Here is a 17666-nt window from a genome sequence, read left to right on the forward strand (position 1 = left end):
ATAGCTGTGAAAGTGATCTTACAATTATATCTATATACAATACTTACAAAAAGAATGGGAAAATATTTTTTTCTTATACATAAAATTATCATTATTGGTATATAACGTGACCGGGTAAAATCTAGATAGAACTTGAAAAAGTAAAAACTTGTTTTTCTTCCTAAAGGCATGATGAAATTTGTGATATATTCCTAAATAATTTTCTGATTATTGAACAACGAATATTTTTCTTTTAATAAACAAAATGCCAAAATTAGATATATTTTTTAAGGTTATCACATGTTAATTAAATAAAAATTTGATAATAGAATACACTGTCTCCTCTTTTCACTTATTGATACTGGTAAGGGCAGACTGACTTCCCAATAAACGATGACCCTCATTAGCCCCCAACTGTGCTAAAGACGACAGAAATCCCTTGGCCCACTGCAAAGATCTAGACCAGGGAAAAAGATAAGTCATTGCGTTATTTTTGAAACTACGTTTTCCAATTAATTATTCATAACGTTATTGTATCAATAACTAGAAATGCAAACATTCTTCCTTTGTGTTGTTTTATCTTTAGCAATACAGAAGTTATTCAAACATTTTACAATTACAAAAGTAAGCATTGTCACTAAATGGCTACTTGACATGTACAGCATATTAATATTCGAATACAATGTTGAATAACATGAGCGATATTCATATTGACTTAATATCACATTAATTTACGCGATGTAACCGCGTTTCTGATAGATCTAATTGTTTGAAAATAATTGTACTAATGAAACAACCATCATGACCAATGGACGTGTTGTAGTGTAAATATTCTGAACCCTCTCAGTCGTATAATTTTGCTGCGATTGTTCGTTTAATTCATAGTTGATTTCTGTTTGAATATGGCAAATACTGTGCACGTGAAAGAAAGAGAAAATGATCAATTGACCAAGGGATTAATTCTCCCTTTTATTGTTTACAACATATCGTAATTTCTATTCATTAAATTTTCTCTTTCCCAATCTCAGATTATGATTGAATACAAGTAGTTGAATACCTAGCTCTTCGATATCAAGAATTAACCCTAAGTAAATTCAACACCAGACTGAATATAAATGTATGCGTTAAAACCAATGTATATGTATTTTGTGACTTAAAGGTATATAAGAAGTGAACATTTTAATTTTTTTAAAAAGCAAGAATATTTCATTTTATTGAAAATTCTACGTTGTATTAAGAATTCGAAATAATCGAGTAATGTACAAATTTCATGAGTATGAAGAATAAAAGACTGGGGTCTTCTGTCGATTCATTGAATATTTCAACATAATAAATAATTTCTTGAGTCCAAAGACCTTCTTAAATTGACTGCCATTTATTATTTATGTTTGAGAATCTATGCCGGGCTATGAAAAAAATTCCAACATTTTCCTTAGTATGGCCCTTTAAAAACTGGACGTGGTAGGGAAAATCTAACAAATTCAAAATCAGGATTTTGACTCGGGGTCTGAAACATTTGATAGCATATACTACATGTCACACAGAAAAGAAAGAGCGGTACTATAGTAAGTAAGTAAGTAAATGTTTTATTAACGTCACATGTGCATAGGTATTACAATACATACATACAAAAATAGTACAGCACCCGGCCTAGACTGGCATCAGTCGTTAGAGTCATTAAATGTAAAGCACTTGGTCATAAAATCCTCTCTGATACCACTTTCTGATAAAATTTACAATATCTCTAGCCTCTGTCTCTAACGACTGGACAAATGCAATCCTGAGCAGGACAAATTTCATACCTGTTGAGATAAGCCACAGTAAAAGGGAGCCACAGAAAAGTTGATATATATAATTAAAAAAAAATAAATAAAATGGGAAATGTTTAATCTCAACAGACTGTGTAAGTCTACACCCGGCCCAATGGGTCTATAAGTCACCTAAAATCATATAATTATCTAAAAGTAAATTTTGTGTACATGTATTACCCTGTGGTTCATATTTAATTTACAAATTTACTATCAACTGAGGAATATATATCACTGACATATGCAGACAACAGTGTATAAGAACGTCTGTTATTAACTAATAAATAAATAAATAAATAAATAAATAAATAAATAAACAAATAAATAAATAAATAAATAAATAAATAAATAAAACCAGTGCATGTAAACGATGAAACACGTTTTTGTGGATAGTTTGCTTCCTTTAAAGCTATCGTTCACATTTTAAGCGAACTGGAGAGAATTCGTACTTTCGCTGAGATTTATTGGCTTCTTGCAAAAATTTAACCTTAACACATATACTTTACAAAATTCAAATATTCTGTATTTGTATTAACCATTACCAGCACGTTAAGTTAAAAGTGAAATTCCTTAGAGCAAATACAAAATGTTATATGATAATTGTAAGTAGTAATGAGTTCAATATCTCGTATTAATTAAATCATTAAACATCATCAATCATTGTCATCACATTTGAACAAAAAAAAAATATAAGAAGAATCTTTAATCTTTGTTTACCTCTTTTAAAAACGAAAACAGATCGAAAATTGTTATAAAAGAGTACTCAACTTTAAAGATTCTATAACTATTTACGTGAAGTGATTCCAGAAATATGTATATACCTTTCATGTTTAGAAACCTTGTTAATAACGAAACTGAAAATATTAACACATATTTAGAACAACTGATTGAAAGAAAGGAATTGTATTATGGTAGATTTGTATTCTAAGATGGATTCACGTTTCTTTATAAATTATGATGACTATCTTGAAAAGTTAATGCACATAAAACATAAATAACTCGTGTAATTATAGTATAATGACTTAAGACAATATGTATCCAAGGTTTAACAAAATGCACCAAGTGTTGTATAACAGTCTTAGTAGTACGTATTTATATTGTTTGGTGAGCAAATAATTCAGCATTGTATGTTTTAAGATGGCAGAAGCAAATCAGTGAGAATACATGACAGAACGTCTGCAAAGATAAGCACTTACAACAAATTTAGCACATTTTCTAGGTAATTCGCATATCAAATGTTGTAATTTGTCATCATCTATTAAATTAACAAAGTCTTGGGATAGCAGTATGTCCCCAAATATATTTGTTCTTAAGGTAGTGTACCTATTACAATTTAATAGAAAATGTTTCTCATCTTCCACGGAATCTGAGGTGCAAAATTTACAGAGTCTCTGTTCAATGGTTTCTCCAACATAGCGACCGGTTTCGATCCTAATGGGTAGTATGCCGCTCCGAAACTGGCACGATCGTTCATACTTCTTAAGATTAAGATTTAAGTAGGTGTCACATTCATTATTTGATTTAAAAAGCCGGTAAGTTCGTAATTTCGAGAAAGTTTGAATTTCACGAGACCACTTCTCTGAATAAAAGTTAGTGATTCGATCACGTGCCACCGATTGCGGTATTGTTGATTTTGTATTAAAAGCGTCTGTTAATCCAAGATAATCGGCAATTTGTTTAACATCACTTGACCAATTGTTACGACAAAATTCATAATCATGGATAAAAACGCGTTTTGTCAACCTGTTTTCATCCATTAAGAGGAGCCTGTTCCAGAACCTTAAAACATTTATCCAACGTCTATACAGGCTTGGTAGCCAACCTGTATCCCTGTATAATGCCAGAATGGGTGTGAACCTGTGCACTCCCAAGAAGTATCGGAGTGCTCGATGTTATATATTGTCGAGGCATTGAAATTGTCTTGCGCCCCAGGTGGAGGCGCCATAATCCATTATAGGTGCGACACACGAGCTATACAACTTTTCGAAGGTCCGGATAAATCAACATAATTTTACAATGTCAATTCTAAAATTTATTTGTCAAAAAATGTGAAAAAAGTACAAAACAACATGTTTATAATACTATGATTCAAAAAACTACATACATGTTTGTATTAAATGTTGTTTTTGGTAAAACTGACTTGTTTTATTTCTTATGGAAAGTCCCTTCTTTTACATAGTTTGTAACTTAAGTGACCTCTTGAAATTGAAATAAACATCCAGATGACAATATCTGGAGGCAATAAATATCGACACCCGTTACCAATACCATATAGCTGTTGTCTCCCCTGGTAATTATAGATTTTCTGTCAAATTGGTCATGAGGTCAGTTCTTCCTCATGTAACATTGATTCATTATAAGTTCACAGAAAGTAGGATACTTGGATATGCTGGTAGCAAGAAATGTATCTTTCAAACTCCCCGCAGCGATTACTTCCATTTACGGTACATAAATCACTACCACCACGTTTTAACCAGATTTGGTTTAAGAAAATTTAATAATATATCTCATCCAGTGATTTGTCGTTGAATTAAATCATTGTTTGGAGTTCAGATGCGAAGGAATTAGCCCGAGTGATATAATAATACGCATCTGAACGATAAACAATGATTTTATTCAAGAGCAAATCACTAAATAAAATAAATTCTAACACGTTACCAAGGATTTTAAGTAGTATATCCTTGACGACGACGTCCGTAAATTATTTGCCTGTTTTTTTTTTGTTTTTTTTTTTTGGGGGGGGGGGGGGGGGGGGTGGGGTTTTTTTTTTTTTTTTTTTTTTTTTTTTTTTATTAATCTTTTCCAGCGTACCGCTATGCCGTTTGACGTCAGAACAGTGAATTGTTGTAAAATAACACACAGTTTACAGCCTTCTTCGTTTAATCGGAAAACAAATCGGGTCGTGTTAGAATATTTTTTAATTCATTATTTTCATCTACAAAGGGGGTCCGGACCCCACTGGGAAATCATAAAAAAGGAAAGAAGAGAAGAAGGAAAGAGAATGGTTTTCGAAAAAGCAACATAAGGATCGCATTCAAAATGTATGTGGATGCTGCTACATACGACCCCCTGTTAATTTCTCTCAAAGAAGCAAAGGATTTTACCTTCAAGAAAACATAATTTTATCGTTTTTTCTCCAAATTTAAAAGCTGAGCTTATAAAATGTGAAAATTATAAGGGGTATATTGTATATAAAATTGCAGTTGAAAAGGTGTTCTTAGATGCTCCTAAAATGCACCACAATGCAGGAAATGACGCGCTGAATTTCAAAATATGCCCCCGGAACCCCCTATCTGGTCCGCTTCTTTTCTATTTCAGCCTATTCAACAAAAACTTTTTAACAACACTATACTTGTAAACGTCTTACATCCACACAAAAAAAAATCAAATTATTTAGTATATAAAGATACATGTTTTCGTAGTAAGGGGTCGATCGGACCCCTTTGAGAAAATTGGCTGGATCCGCACATGATCTAGATGGTAATATTCGTCCACATATTTATTGAATTCCCACTTCGTGCACATAATTTTTCTAATAACAAACTGAAGTGATCTTTGTCAAAAAGATCAATTGGTCGTTTGACAAATGAAACAGGCTGCCGGGATGTGTTTCTTTGGCGTCTCCGCTATTTGCAGTGTTATATGATTTCCTCATTGTTACGTGGTATCTTGTGATTGCAGCGATTATAATGAATGCAAGGGAATGTAACTATGGAATGATATTTAGGTAAATATTACACAATGCCTGCTGACTGTTAAAATTTAATCACTGACACTCCCATTGTGCTTACTAGTATAGTAATCCTGCATGCTGGCACCTTTAACACGCTTGTTGACAATGATACCACGCTTGTTGACAATGATACCATGCCTGCTGACAATGATACCATGCGTGCTTAAAGTTACAACTTTTTTGCTGCTTAGACCCTGATGTCTATATCATAATTTCATTTGGCAAAATGACAGTGCCGTGTACCGTATTGGAATTTTTCAACATGTTATGGTTATACTGGTTAATCTGTAATGCATCCAAGAACAAAATTCACGAAGTGATCAACCAGTAAGGAAAATGTAATCAGGCACTAGGCAAAATAGGAGTAAGCATAATGTAATTTCAAAAGTATATGTCACATTTTGGTAACAGGGGGCGCAGTGTTCAAGTGGTCGTGTTTTTCCGTACTTTGAATAATTATTTGCCGGAAAGATTATCGAGGATATCCGAATATGTATAGAGATCTAACAATAGTTACTTCCCCTTTTTGCAAATCGCCATTTGTCTTAACTTTATTATCCCCCGCCGATGAAATCGGGAGGGGGTATTGAAATGGCATTGTCCGTCCGTCAGTCCGTCCGTCCGCAGCCATTTCTCAGTAACTAGCAGGTAGAATTTCATGAAACTTGAAATAAACATGAACCAACATACTGCGATGATGCCCGTCAAGATTTTTTTTAGATTTGTCAATTTCCCTTAGAGTTATTGCCCTTGATTTAATGAAAAATGCCCAAAAATGTCCGTCCGCAGCCATTTCTCAGTAACCATCAGGTAGAATTTCATAAAACTTGACATAAACATACATCAGCATACTGCGATGATGCCCGTCAAATATTTTATCGGATTGGTCAATTTTCCTTAGAGTTATTGCCCTTGATTTAATGAAAAATCTACATCTGCAGCCATTTCTCAGTAACAAGCTGGTAGAATTTCATGAAACTTGAAATAAATATGAACCAACATACTTTGATGACGCCGTTCATTTTTTTTTTCAACTGGTCAATTTTCCTTAGAGTTATTGCCCTTTAATTGTTTAAAAATCTACAGATTTGTACATAACAAACCAACCCTTTGGTAGAATTTCATTAAACTTCTTTCATTCTTTTCCATGAATATTTAGTATAAACATGTGAAGTTTTGTACCCACACCTGGTCACCACCTTGCCTTGGTCACACACCCTCCCCCTCTCAACCCCCCTCCCCACCACAAAAAAAAAATCATTTTTTTTTTTCAAACCTTCCATGAATATTTATTAGCATGCAGAGTTGTACCATTCCCCCACATCACTCTCCACTCTGTCTTGCCCACCATTCCAATCATACGTCCCCATCCCCCACCCATTTTTATTTTTTTTTAATTTTTAATTTTCCATCAATATTTATAATCAACAGGTGAAATTTTGCACCCTCACCCGGTCACCCCCACCGACCCCCCCCCCCCCCCCCAAAAAAAAAAGGCATTCATTTTCTGTTAAAATGATTTTAACGAAATTATTTGCTTCTTAGTAACATCCTTAACTTTTTGCCAGAAATATTTTTTTGCCATTCCTCACCTCAAGCCCTTTCGGCGGGGGATACCAAGATACCAATTCATCGAATTTGCTTGTTTATTTTTAATGTTGCGTTTATTTACAAGTGACGTGTTATATAAATGGAAGACTTACAGTTTGAAATTCCTGAGATTTCACAAATTAAACTGGCTGTTAAGGACAGAATTTTGCAGATTGCTAATAATGTGTTAAACTGTCATTTTGAACATGTAGAATATGAACGTGAGTCAGTGATGACTGTTTTGACACTGTTTAGCCAAGAGCTAATTAAAATCCGTTATAGGCCGGATATTCCCGTTACCTTTCGTGAAAACTACAAACTTGCGCCCCCTGGTATCAAAATGTGACGTGCAATGTTGCACTTTGCATTATGCTTACTTTCAACTTGCTTAGTGGCTGATTGCATCTTTCATATTGTGTGGTCACATCGTGTATTTTCTTCTGTGAGCATTGTAACTGTTCAATGTTGCTTATATACAGTCCCGGCATGTTGAAATATTCCAATACGGTACACGGCACTGTCATTTTGCCAAATGAAATTATGATATAGACATCAGGGTCTAAGCAGCAAAGAAGTTGCAACTTCCAGCACGCATGGTATCATTGTCAGCAAGCAAGGTATCATTGTCAACAAACGTGGTATCATTGTCAACAAGCGTGTTAAAGGTGCCAGCATGCATGATTACTATACCAGTAAGCACAATGGGAGTGTCAGTGAGTAAATTGTAACAGTCAGCAGGCATTGTGTAATATTTACCTAAATATCATTCCATAGGTAACCGCGTTACCTTTTTACGATGCTATTGGCTGCCACGAAGTTTACCAGATGTTTTTATTTTAATGCGCATGCGCATTTTACGTGTTTAAAAAAGCGCTTATAACAATAAGTAAAACTACATAGAACAATTTGTTTTGCCACAATAAAATTGATTTTAATCAAACAATTTATTATAAAAAAATGCTTTGATTGGACGAACAAAGTGTCCATTACAATTTGTTAAGTATGCGTGATATATAATATTCAAAGTTTAGTTTATTTTTGTATATTTAAGCTGTAGTGAAAGTTTGAAGCTAATTTGAACCAGTCTCGAGCCCGTTTTCTTGAAAATTCAGTACTATTGTAAGGAGAAGGTGCAGCTTGTAACCACGAGTACCGTTGAGCGGCCAGCACGTTAACTGTTAGACTACAGCTCCCCTACAATTGACTGGGTTTTTGGGGTGGGGGGGGGTGGTGGGGGGGGGGTGGTGTTGTTTTGTTGTTTTTTTTTTGTTTTTTTTTCATATAAAGAAGAAATATGCTAAAAATGGTTAAATGCATTATCATCCTCGTAAAATCACGGCTTGAAACTTTATTCATAGAAAAGAGTTTTAAACACCATTAAATTTTCTTAATAGCATATACTGTACTGTCATCAGGTTTTCTTTGTTGTAATAACAAGCAACAAAGATATCTGATTTGATATTCAGTCTAAACGCGATTTCTCTCTTGTCTCATGCGCAAAGTAAATAAAAAGTCCAATTTTTTATCAATTATGTCCACTATTTCTATAAAAAAAAACAACAAAAAACAAAGACGTACGTGTGTGCTTTTTCGTTTAATTTATCAGGGTTCAGAACTTCATTTCTCAGAGTAGTAATGAACGTCTTCCATCAATATGACGTCATAACTCTTACCGTTCCGGACGTCAGCCGTTGTTTATCGCAGAATATACAGAGCTTTAATTTCTTCTGACATGTCAAGTCATGTTACAATTTGAATTTCCCACTTTATGTGTATTATATGCAGTCAAAGGTTGGTTGAGTTGATGCTCATTTTGGTGAAATAAAATTACGTAAAAGTTGACATTTCTTTTTAATTTATGCGAATAGAAAAAAAGCGAAGTTATTTATCTGGCCTCTAAGAAATTTTAGATAAAAATGATAAATTCTTTGTCTGTGGATTGCATACGAATCCTGAGATGTCGTAAAATTTCGACATGTTGACCCAACGCCTCAAAAATACCATAAATTTTCGGATAAATCAGAGCTTTCAGGACCCCGTACCATTGAATAAGACGTTTGTTACGTACTTGTACATATACAGCTTGTGAAATAAATACGAACGGATAGAAAACAAATTCCGTATTGTATTGTAAGTAATGAATTATGCGTGTTCTCGGACTTCTTTCGTTAATTATAAAATGTTCATGACCTGACACAGTTCTACAGACAGAACACATAATACCGATACAGCTCTATTTTTCATTTTTAAAACATCTCTTGTTTATCTTATTTGTAATCTTACCTGTATTTCGGCGTTTCGCCATTACCAAGAAAAAGACAGCAGTAAAACTCGAAAAAACGGCGAAAATGTTCTTATTTCATAACGAAACTATAAGTGTAGGCACTCATTTTTTTAGTAGAACGTTTCCTGTCAAAATTTTCGATTTTTTATGCGGAGAAAAAAAAAAGAAAAGAATAATCGATGAGAACATGTTTATCCGGAAAGATAAATGTTCTTTCATGTATTATATGCGTTGCTATTAAATCCTATAGTATTTTGATATATAGATGATAAGCATGTTTTCAGAAAGAAAAAAATCAAAAAGGCAGGTAATTTGTACATATGTGATCGCCAGATAGATTTTGAATGGTGAAAAATGTGGATTTGCTAGCCTAAGGGGTTTTGCGGTATTTCATGTAGAAGGAAAATATCACGTTTTAGCTTTAGTGTTAGGCAGTAACAACAAGAATTTATATTCATCGGACCGGACATTGTGTGTGGTATCCAGTCATGACTGAAAGGGATAAAACCTTGATTTGAACACTGTGCATGTCCGTTTTTCAAACAAACAGCGACAGTAAAATAAAAGGTTTTTCATGCCTGAAAAAGACTCACAACGTCATATTTTGCTGTAAATAGCACTGGTGTTTGGTGCGTTTAGAGATCTGATACTGTTGTGTGGCTTAAATATTTTCTCTCGCGGCCGTAATACTGGTAAAAAATAAACATTTTTTAGGAAAAATATTTGTGACACTTGTTGGTTCACTGTCATAGGGAGTTGAAATTTTTAAAAGAGCCAATACATTGAGTTCTATCTTTTATGTAAAACTAGGACGAGCTTTACATTGCACACAAGTTGCAAGTGCTTTGTGTGAAAAGTATATATTTATTGTGAGAAATCTAGGTCAAGGAACATTCCTGGAATTTGAAAAAGTCTACCAAAGTGTCTCTAGATGACTACACGCTTCACCAAAAAGCCTGATAGATTTTCACGAGTTGTGTATGTGTTTACAGGTTTGAGGGCATATTTAACTGCAGCTGTACAGACCGATTGTCAAGTTTCAGTATTTGAATGGGCAAAATTAAAAAGAAAAAATGAGAAAGACTTATTCATACATCGCCATCTTACATGCCACATAGAAACATTAAGTAGATATTTCATTTAAAATCTATTAGAAAGAAGTATGTATATATGCACTCTTTACTGGAAATATTAACTAATCTGGCTTGTGGTTAGAAGTCCAATTATGGTTCATAACCTTCTTACAAAAATACCATTAAGTCCTAACATAAAAACCGTACTACCGTACAAAAGTTTAAGAGATTAAATGATTATTTGAAAAACAGCTGTATTTATCCAGTGGGAATTGAAACCTCCAATAATCTTATATGGTCTTGTCCCGGTGGTACTTTCAGACTTAGTTGTAAAAAGGAATTCTTCAATAAACTTTAGATACCCAAATATTTTGCAGGTACCAAGCGTAAACAGACTAAACACTACATTTTATGGTAAACATTGAGATGTGCCGCCTTTATGTCGTGAAACTCTCTCCCAGATGATAATAGATCCTGCACAAACTTCAATCAGTTTGAAAATCTTGTTCAGCCATGGAATGGCTTTATTTGCAAAGCTCCTGTTCCTGGCAGGGATGTACGGCACAGGCACAGCATATCAATAGTAAGTGATTATCATTGTTGAATGTGTGGATTTGCATATTCTAAAGCTGTGCTAGTTTCTTGTTTTTCTTGTTGTCTTAATCTGCTGCACTTATAAAATTGTTATTGTTTTGCTTTTGATATTTTTTTGCTTTTGTAAGTCTGCGAATTTCTGGTAAGTTTGCTAACAAAGACTATAGGAAAATGCCGAGTCTATTTAACACCCGCTTTCTCTTGCAACTAAAAACAACATCTTATAGTCCTATATACGTTCTACTTAAATTACCCAATCTAGTAAATACTCATACTTATAACGACAGACAGACACACATCAGACAGACAGACAGGCAGACAGACAGACAGAATATTTTGTTGATGTAAACTGTACAGACTTTGGTCATACAATATAGACATATACATGTATAGTGTCATGAGATTTTATATAAAAAATAATAAGAAGAAGGAAACATGTTTCAATGAACTGTATTTTATGAAACACAGATTGTCACATATGGACATTTAACAACTGTACACTTTGCCCTAGATCCCTGGTTACCTCGTATTTTAAAGTACTGAATATATAATGCAGACTCAAAATAAATCTTATCTTCAACTTCAGTATTTGAAGATAAGAATTTCCTTGAAAGAAATGATATATAATTATTATAGGAGTAATTCAAGGAATAGCTTATCTTATTTCATTTAAGGTGAAACAGTATAACATTGCCTGCATTTGTCTGAATAGAATAAAAGATAAGCGAAAACTTTCGAAATTCTCTGTTGCATCTGCTTCTTTTCGGGAAAAGGGACTCTTTCGTCTATTTAGACCGATAATGGCTGAAGTAATCCGAAAGGAACAGGAAGTTGAAAATTTTGACAGCTGGCGGTGTCGGCGTTTATAAAAATGGCAGGCAACGGCGGATTTCAAGCTTCAGGGGGCTATAATGACAGGCCGCCATCTTCTACTGGAAGTGGTGAACCTGATGTAGGTGTTGATCCAGCCAGTAGCAGTTTCTTTAACAACGAATTTAAACGGTAAGTTTTCCTATGAGTGGGTGGAGTACACTTTAGGCAAAACACCACTAAATCTGGCTGTTCTTTATTTCAAAATAAGAAATTAAGTACTGCCCATTCGACGAGAAAACCCTAGACTGCTTTATTTTGCATTCAGGTTTGACCCATATAGTGATAGTAGGTTTATAGCCCACTTCCAATAGCCTTAATATTGGGTTAACCTTTCAGCGACGTGGGACCTAGGTATTTTCTCTCCCAGGGTCTACTTTACCCATTTTATAGCCTGATATGTTTTAATAATTAATTGTCAGTGTCAAACCTAAGCCTTTAGGTCGGTGGACCATCATACAATTATCTCACCGTCTTCCCTGTCAAATTAATGAGACTAGGAAAACCCATCAGGTAATGGGAGATAATTCCGCATTATAATTTTTTTTTCATTATTTTCAGTAGACCTATCTATCTTCCATAGACATCAAACCCCTTGCGGGAACGTAGACGTTTTGCGCATCAAAATCATAAAGAGAAAGAATAAAGTGATAAAAATTTGGAGTGGAAGAAACTAAAAAAATAACTTTGATGATATAAAACGGTTAAAACTTGAGTTTGCAGGATAACTAGGATGAGGCGTGTTCAAGGCTGCAAACTGCAGCACTGAACTGCTCTAGGGTAGGGAGGTAGGTGACACGGGGTGGGGGGTGTGGAGTTGGTTCCAATGGTACACTGTTCTCGGAAAATAAGAAAACTTGTAATAGTCAGTGGTTGCAGTAAACTAATTAACCTATTTAGGGAATGGCCATAGCGGACACAACAGGTCATTGGGGTAAGGTAATCTACGATTTGGATAGCAACCAGATCATGATGAATCTTATAGAAGAGTGATAACCTAGAATCTATACGCCTTAAATCCAGTCGACGAAGGTTTAGGGAGTGTACCATATCTGTAGCAACCACAGCTGATAAAGAAATCAATGGCTTATCAGCTGGAATTCTGGTGATTTCTAGGGGTTAGTGTACTTTTTTCCCCATAAAATCTTTTTTTTGTCATGCTACAAAAAACATAAAAACTACCATTTAAAAGGTGATAAAATTATCTTTCTAACAGTATAAAACTTTCATAAATCTGATTTACAGTCATTCCAGATGCCCCAGTAATTAGTTAATCTGGCCATTGTTTATTGATGGTTTGTTGTTAATTGCTTTATTACTCGCCGCGGGCAATATGTACTCCTTTCAAATGCAAACGCGGGTCGCGTAGTGCTCATTAATATTCATATGACTTGTATCAGAAGACAGCCGATTAGACGACCTACACGTAGGTGTGTCTTAAATTTGCATACGACCCCCCCAACCGGAGAAATCGTTCCGTAAAGTAATTATCTGTTACACTAGAAGTACGGCCGTAGCCAGTCTTGATCCAACGGGCGGCTCTCCTTTGGATGATTTCAATTTGGTCAATTTGGGTTTGGGTGTGGGGGACCATACCACGGAGGCATATTCGAGCTGGGGTCGGACTAGAGTCTGGTAAGCAATGGTCTTAATGGGTTGGGATTTGACCTTAATGTTTCTTCATAAGAACCCTAGGGTTTGGTTAGCTTTTTTGGTTGACCTATTGATGTGATTGTCCCATGATAGGTCATCTGAGATATCCATGCCTATCTAAGAGTGACTTCAGCCTAGCATTTTAGGAATAAAGGCAAATCTTTCCAATTATAACTGTTTCTTGATTAAATGTACATAGCAGCTATGTCATAGCAAATCTTCTTTTTCAGTAATAGTAGAAGAGCCATAATAATGATGCAAAATACCAAGTATTTTAAGATATTATGGATACTTAGGTGCTCAGAATTTAGACTCAAGACTGCACTTGAGGCCAGGCTAAGCAGTGGTGACAATTAGTTTTAAAATTTAGTTGTCTGTATTGCCCATGTTGTCCCATGATTTACACACATGCATGAGTTTAGGTTTGAACTGTGACCTGTATTTGTACACAGGTTAATACTGCTATTGTTGGCAAACAAAATATTATAAATCAAATAGCTGGCTTACCAAAGGTTGGTGGTTCTACCCAAGTGCCTGTTCGTGAAGAAATAATATACGGAGAGGCACCTGGTATCTTCCTTCACCATCAAAGCATGACCTATAAATTGTATTATAAATTAATTTGTTAAACTATTTATAAACAAATTGATTACTTGAGTCATGACATGGATTTTGTTACAAGTAAGAAGACTTTGGCTATATATATATATATATTTTCAGCCATGAAGATCTGAAGATGATGCTGGACAGCAACAAAGATTCACAGAAACTTGATGCAATGAAGAGAATTGTAGGGGTTCGTTGAAACTTTCAGTGCTTCTTACATATAAAATTTTAAAAGTAGCCTTAAATTCTTTGCTAGGTGAATAGGGAGAACTTTGGACTTTAAAGCCCTAAACATGGTAAATGTACATTTGACCAAAGATATTGCATCAAAATGCAATTGTTGCTACCATATGTTTCATGCATGTTTCATGCGTGTTGTAATACCATTCGGAAATGGAATTTATTTCTGCTCAGTTAAAATGTATAAGTGACACCTCTGAAAAGAAATTCTGCTCAATAAAGGCATAGAGTTGACAAGCTCTTTCCCAATAGATAATATTTTTTTGTAAAGTTATATCTTCTTGTCAATAACTGCTTCACAACAAACAAGTTTTTGTCTCCTCAGTGCTTCCTCTAGAGAGGTTACACTGTAATTAAAAAATCTTGTCGGAAAAATAGGAAGAAACCCTTAATTTAGATATCAGATAATCTGGGCCTTCGCATGGTTAATTGTCTGATTTGCAACATAGTTTAGATGAGTAGGAACTGAATCATTGGGGGGAAAGCCTGACTAGTCTTGTTAAATATCCAAGCATCTGAATAATGAACTGTTGTATATCAGAAGATAAACCATGCAAAGATCTTGTTTATTTTTATTCTAACATGCTCATTGGAATATTATGAATTCATTTAATCCATACATCATGTGGCAATGTGACTTGATAGTGGATGTCATAATTTTCTCTCACCAGTCCATGTTTAAATCGTTGTTTATTGCAGAATATACAACACCTAACTTTCTTTCTTGTTTGAATGGAAAACAAACCAAGCAAAATTTGAACTAATTTTTACTCAGATGAATATAAATCAGGATTCAGATTCATAATTAGACAAAATTTTGATACACATGCAAACTCAGATTTTTCAAACTTTCTTCTTATTTGCAAGTTTTGAATTCTCTCTTGTTTCATATTGTATAGCTATATATTGTGTGATTTTAGATGGTTGCCAAAGGTAAAGATGCCTCAGATTTGTTTCCAGCTGTAGTTAAGAATGTGGTGTGCAAAAATCTTGAGGTAAGCTGTCCAGTCAGTACTGCATAAAATTTTCACTAAACAAGGGAGATAATGCAAACCACTTGGAGCAAAGTTTAGTTCAATATTTTCATACTGATACACTGGTAACATTGGTTAGTATGTTTATAAATGGTATTTTTATATTTATTGTATTTTAATGGAAATGTCTTAAAAGCAAAAATATTATATAAGCTGCAACAGTTAAATAGTTGAATAGTGGAGAAAATAGGTAAGCATTTCCTGTAGAAGTAAATTTGCATGTGAGAATTGGTAACTGTTAACTTGCTCCTATTTAACTTAGAAGGGACAAAAAGTCATTAAATACAAGCATAAATGATTGCTAATTTCAATTTGAGACAAACATTTATTTTTCATGTATTTTGTACATGATTCAATCAACCAAGAATGCACAACTATCAGTAAAATGATTAACTGTCATGTTATAAGTGAAAAAGACACTTATGCCATGACATGACTGAGAAGATTTTTAGCTTGACTATTCGAAGAATAAGGAGAGCTATCCTGCTCATCACGGTGTTGGCGTTGGTGTTGGCATCACACCTTGGTTAAGTTTTTCGTACCAGTCCACATTTTGACAAAACCTTTTGACATTTAGCTTTGAAACTTTCAACACTTGTGTACAATCACCCTGTCCAGATTTAGGCAAGAGTACATAACTCCATCAAAGATTTTATCTGAATCATGGACCCTTTTAACTTACAAATCTTGGTTGAATTTTTCGTACCAGTTCATATTTTATGTAAACTGTTTGACAAATGGCTTTGAAACTTTTATTTCTTGTTTATTATAACTCTATCTCTGGGCAATAGTACCAAGTATTTTGGCTGAATTATGGCACTTTTTGGACTTGGACATTAGTTCAGTTTTCGTACAAGTCCATCTTTTGTGAAAACTATTTGAAATGTGGCTTTGAAACTTTGAACACTTGTTCATTGTCACAATCTCCATCTGTAGTCAAGGGTATGTAACTAGGCCAAAGATACTTGACTCAATTTTGGACCTTTTTGGACTTTAAAATCTGTCAAGTTTTTCGTACCAGTCCATATTTTGACATATGGCTTTGAAACATTGACTGCTTGTTTACTGTCATATTCTCCAGATGTAGGCAAGACTACATACATGTAACTAGTACAAGGATTTTGGCTCAGTTATGGCCCTTTTTTGACAAAGAAATTAAGTTTTGCTTACCTTTCTATATTTTACCTAAACTGTTTGATATTTAGCTTTGAAACTTTCAACACTTGCTTACCACCATGGTCTCTATGTGTTGGCAAGAGTACATAACTTTTCTACATTCAGCTTTTTAGTTAGATATAAATCTGGTATAATAATAGACCGTTTGAAAAATCAATAGACCTATTCTACTCATCATGCAATATTTCAACATTTTTTTTTACATTCTTTGAAATCAGTTCACATATTGCATTGATATTTGTCTTATCTATTTTCCTTCTTTTGTCTGAAAATCTGGTAATATTTTGACCCCATACTTACATCAGTTCTTGAAATGGTCGAGATTGCTGTAAACAGACAGCTCTTCTTAGGTTGTAGACAATTTAAAGACACAACAGCATGCACTGATATTATCAGTAACAGTGATTTTAATAAGTACGTTTTTACCTCCTTTCACTCATATTCCAAAAGAGAAGTGCCTGTCAACCCCATTTAACTTCAGTATAAGGATTAGAATCTAAAAATCTTTTTTCTCGGGCTTTAATAGAGATTTCTTTCTCTCAGGAAAAATATAAGAGCACTAAAACATGTTTACTGTTTAACCTGTTGTGATCTGTAAATTGTGGAATTTCCTCCTTACATACGACATTTTATTTTGTTTTCAGGTGAAGAAGCTTGTTTATGTGTATCTGACGAGGTATGCTGAGGAACAACAAGATCTAGCTCTTCTCTCCATCAGTACTTTCCAGAGAGCTCTTAAGGTAAAAACATTTAGCCTTTCACTCCATCTGTACTTTCCAGAGAGCTCTTAAGGTAACAACATTTAGCTCTTCACTCCATCAGTACTTTCCAGAGAGCTCTTAAGGTAACAAGATTTAGCCCTTCACTCCATCAGTACTTTCCAGAGAGCTCTTAAGGTAACAAGATTTAGCCCTTCACTCCATCAGTACTTTCCAGAGAGCTCTTAAGGTAACAAGATTTAGCCCTTCACTCCATCAGTACTTTCCAGAGAGCTCTTAAGGTAACAAGATTTAGCCCTTCACTCCA

At 34.3% G+C, this 17666-nt stretch overlaps 1 protein-coding gene across 3 annotated transcripts in view; it reads left to right on the forward strand.

Moving 5' to 3' along the window:
- Positions 1-11881: 11881 nt before the first annotated feature.
- LOC123537834 (AP-3 complex subunit beta-2-like) overlaps positions 11882-17666 on the forward strand; it is a 45206-nt gene continuing 39421 nt past the window's right edge. For 2 of the 3 annotated variants that reach the window (XM_045321685.2, XM_053529534.1), the window contains exons 1-4: positions 11882-12063; positions 14305-14380; positions 15351-15425; positions 17285-17380. In XM_045321685.2, the coding sequence (XP_045177620.2) occupies positions 11933-12063; positions 14305-14380; positions 15351-15425; positions 17285-17380 (378 nt within the window). In that variant the 5' untranslated portion in view covers positions 11882-11932. Of the gene's footprint in view, positions 12064-14304; positions 14381-15350; positions 15426-17284; positions 17381-17597; positions 17641-17666 lie in introns of those variants that run through there. The other variant, XM_053529535.1, reaches the window with a different exon arrangement.

This window comes from Mercenaria mercenaria, chromosome 18 (assembly GCF_021730395.1).
Source record: "Mercenaria mercenaria strain notata chromosome 18, MADL_Memer_1, whole genome shotgun sequence".
NCBI classification, from domain to species: domain Eukaryota; kingdom Metazoa; phylum Mollusca; class Bivalvia; order Venerida; family Veneridae; genus Mercenaria; species Mercenaria mercenaria.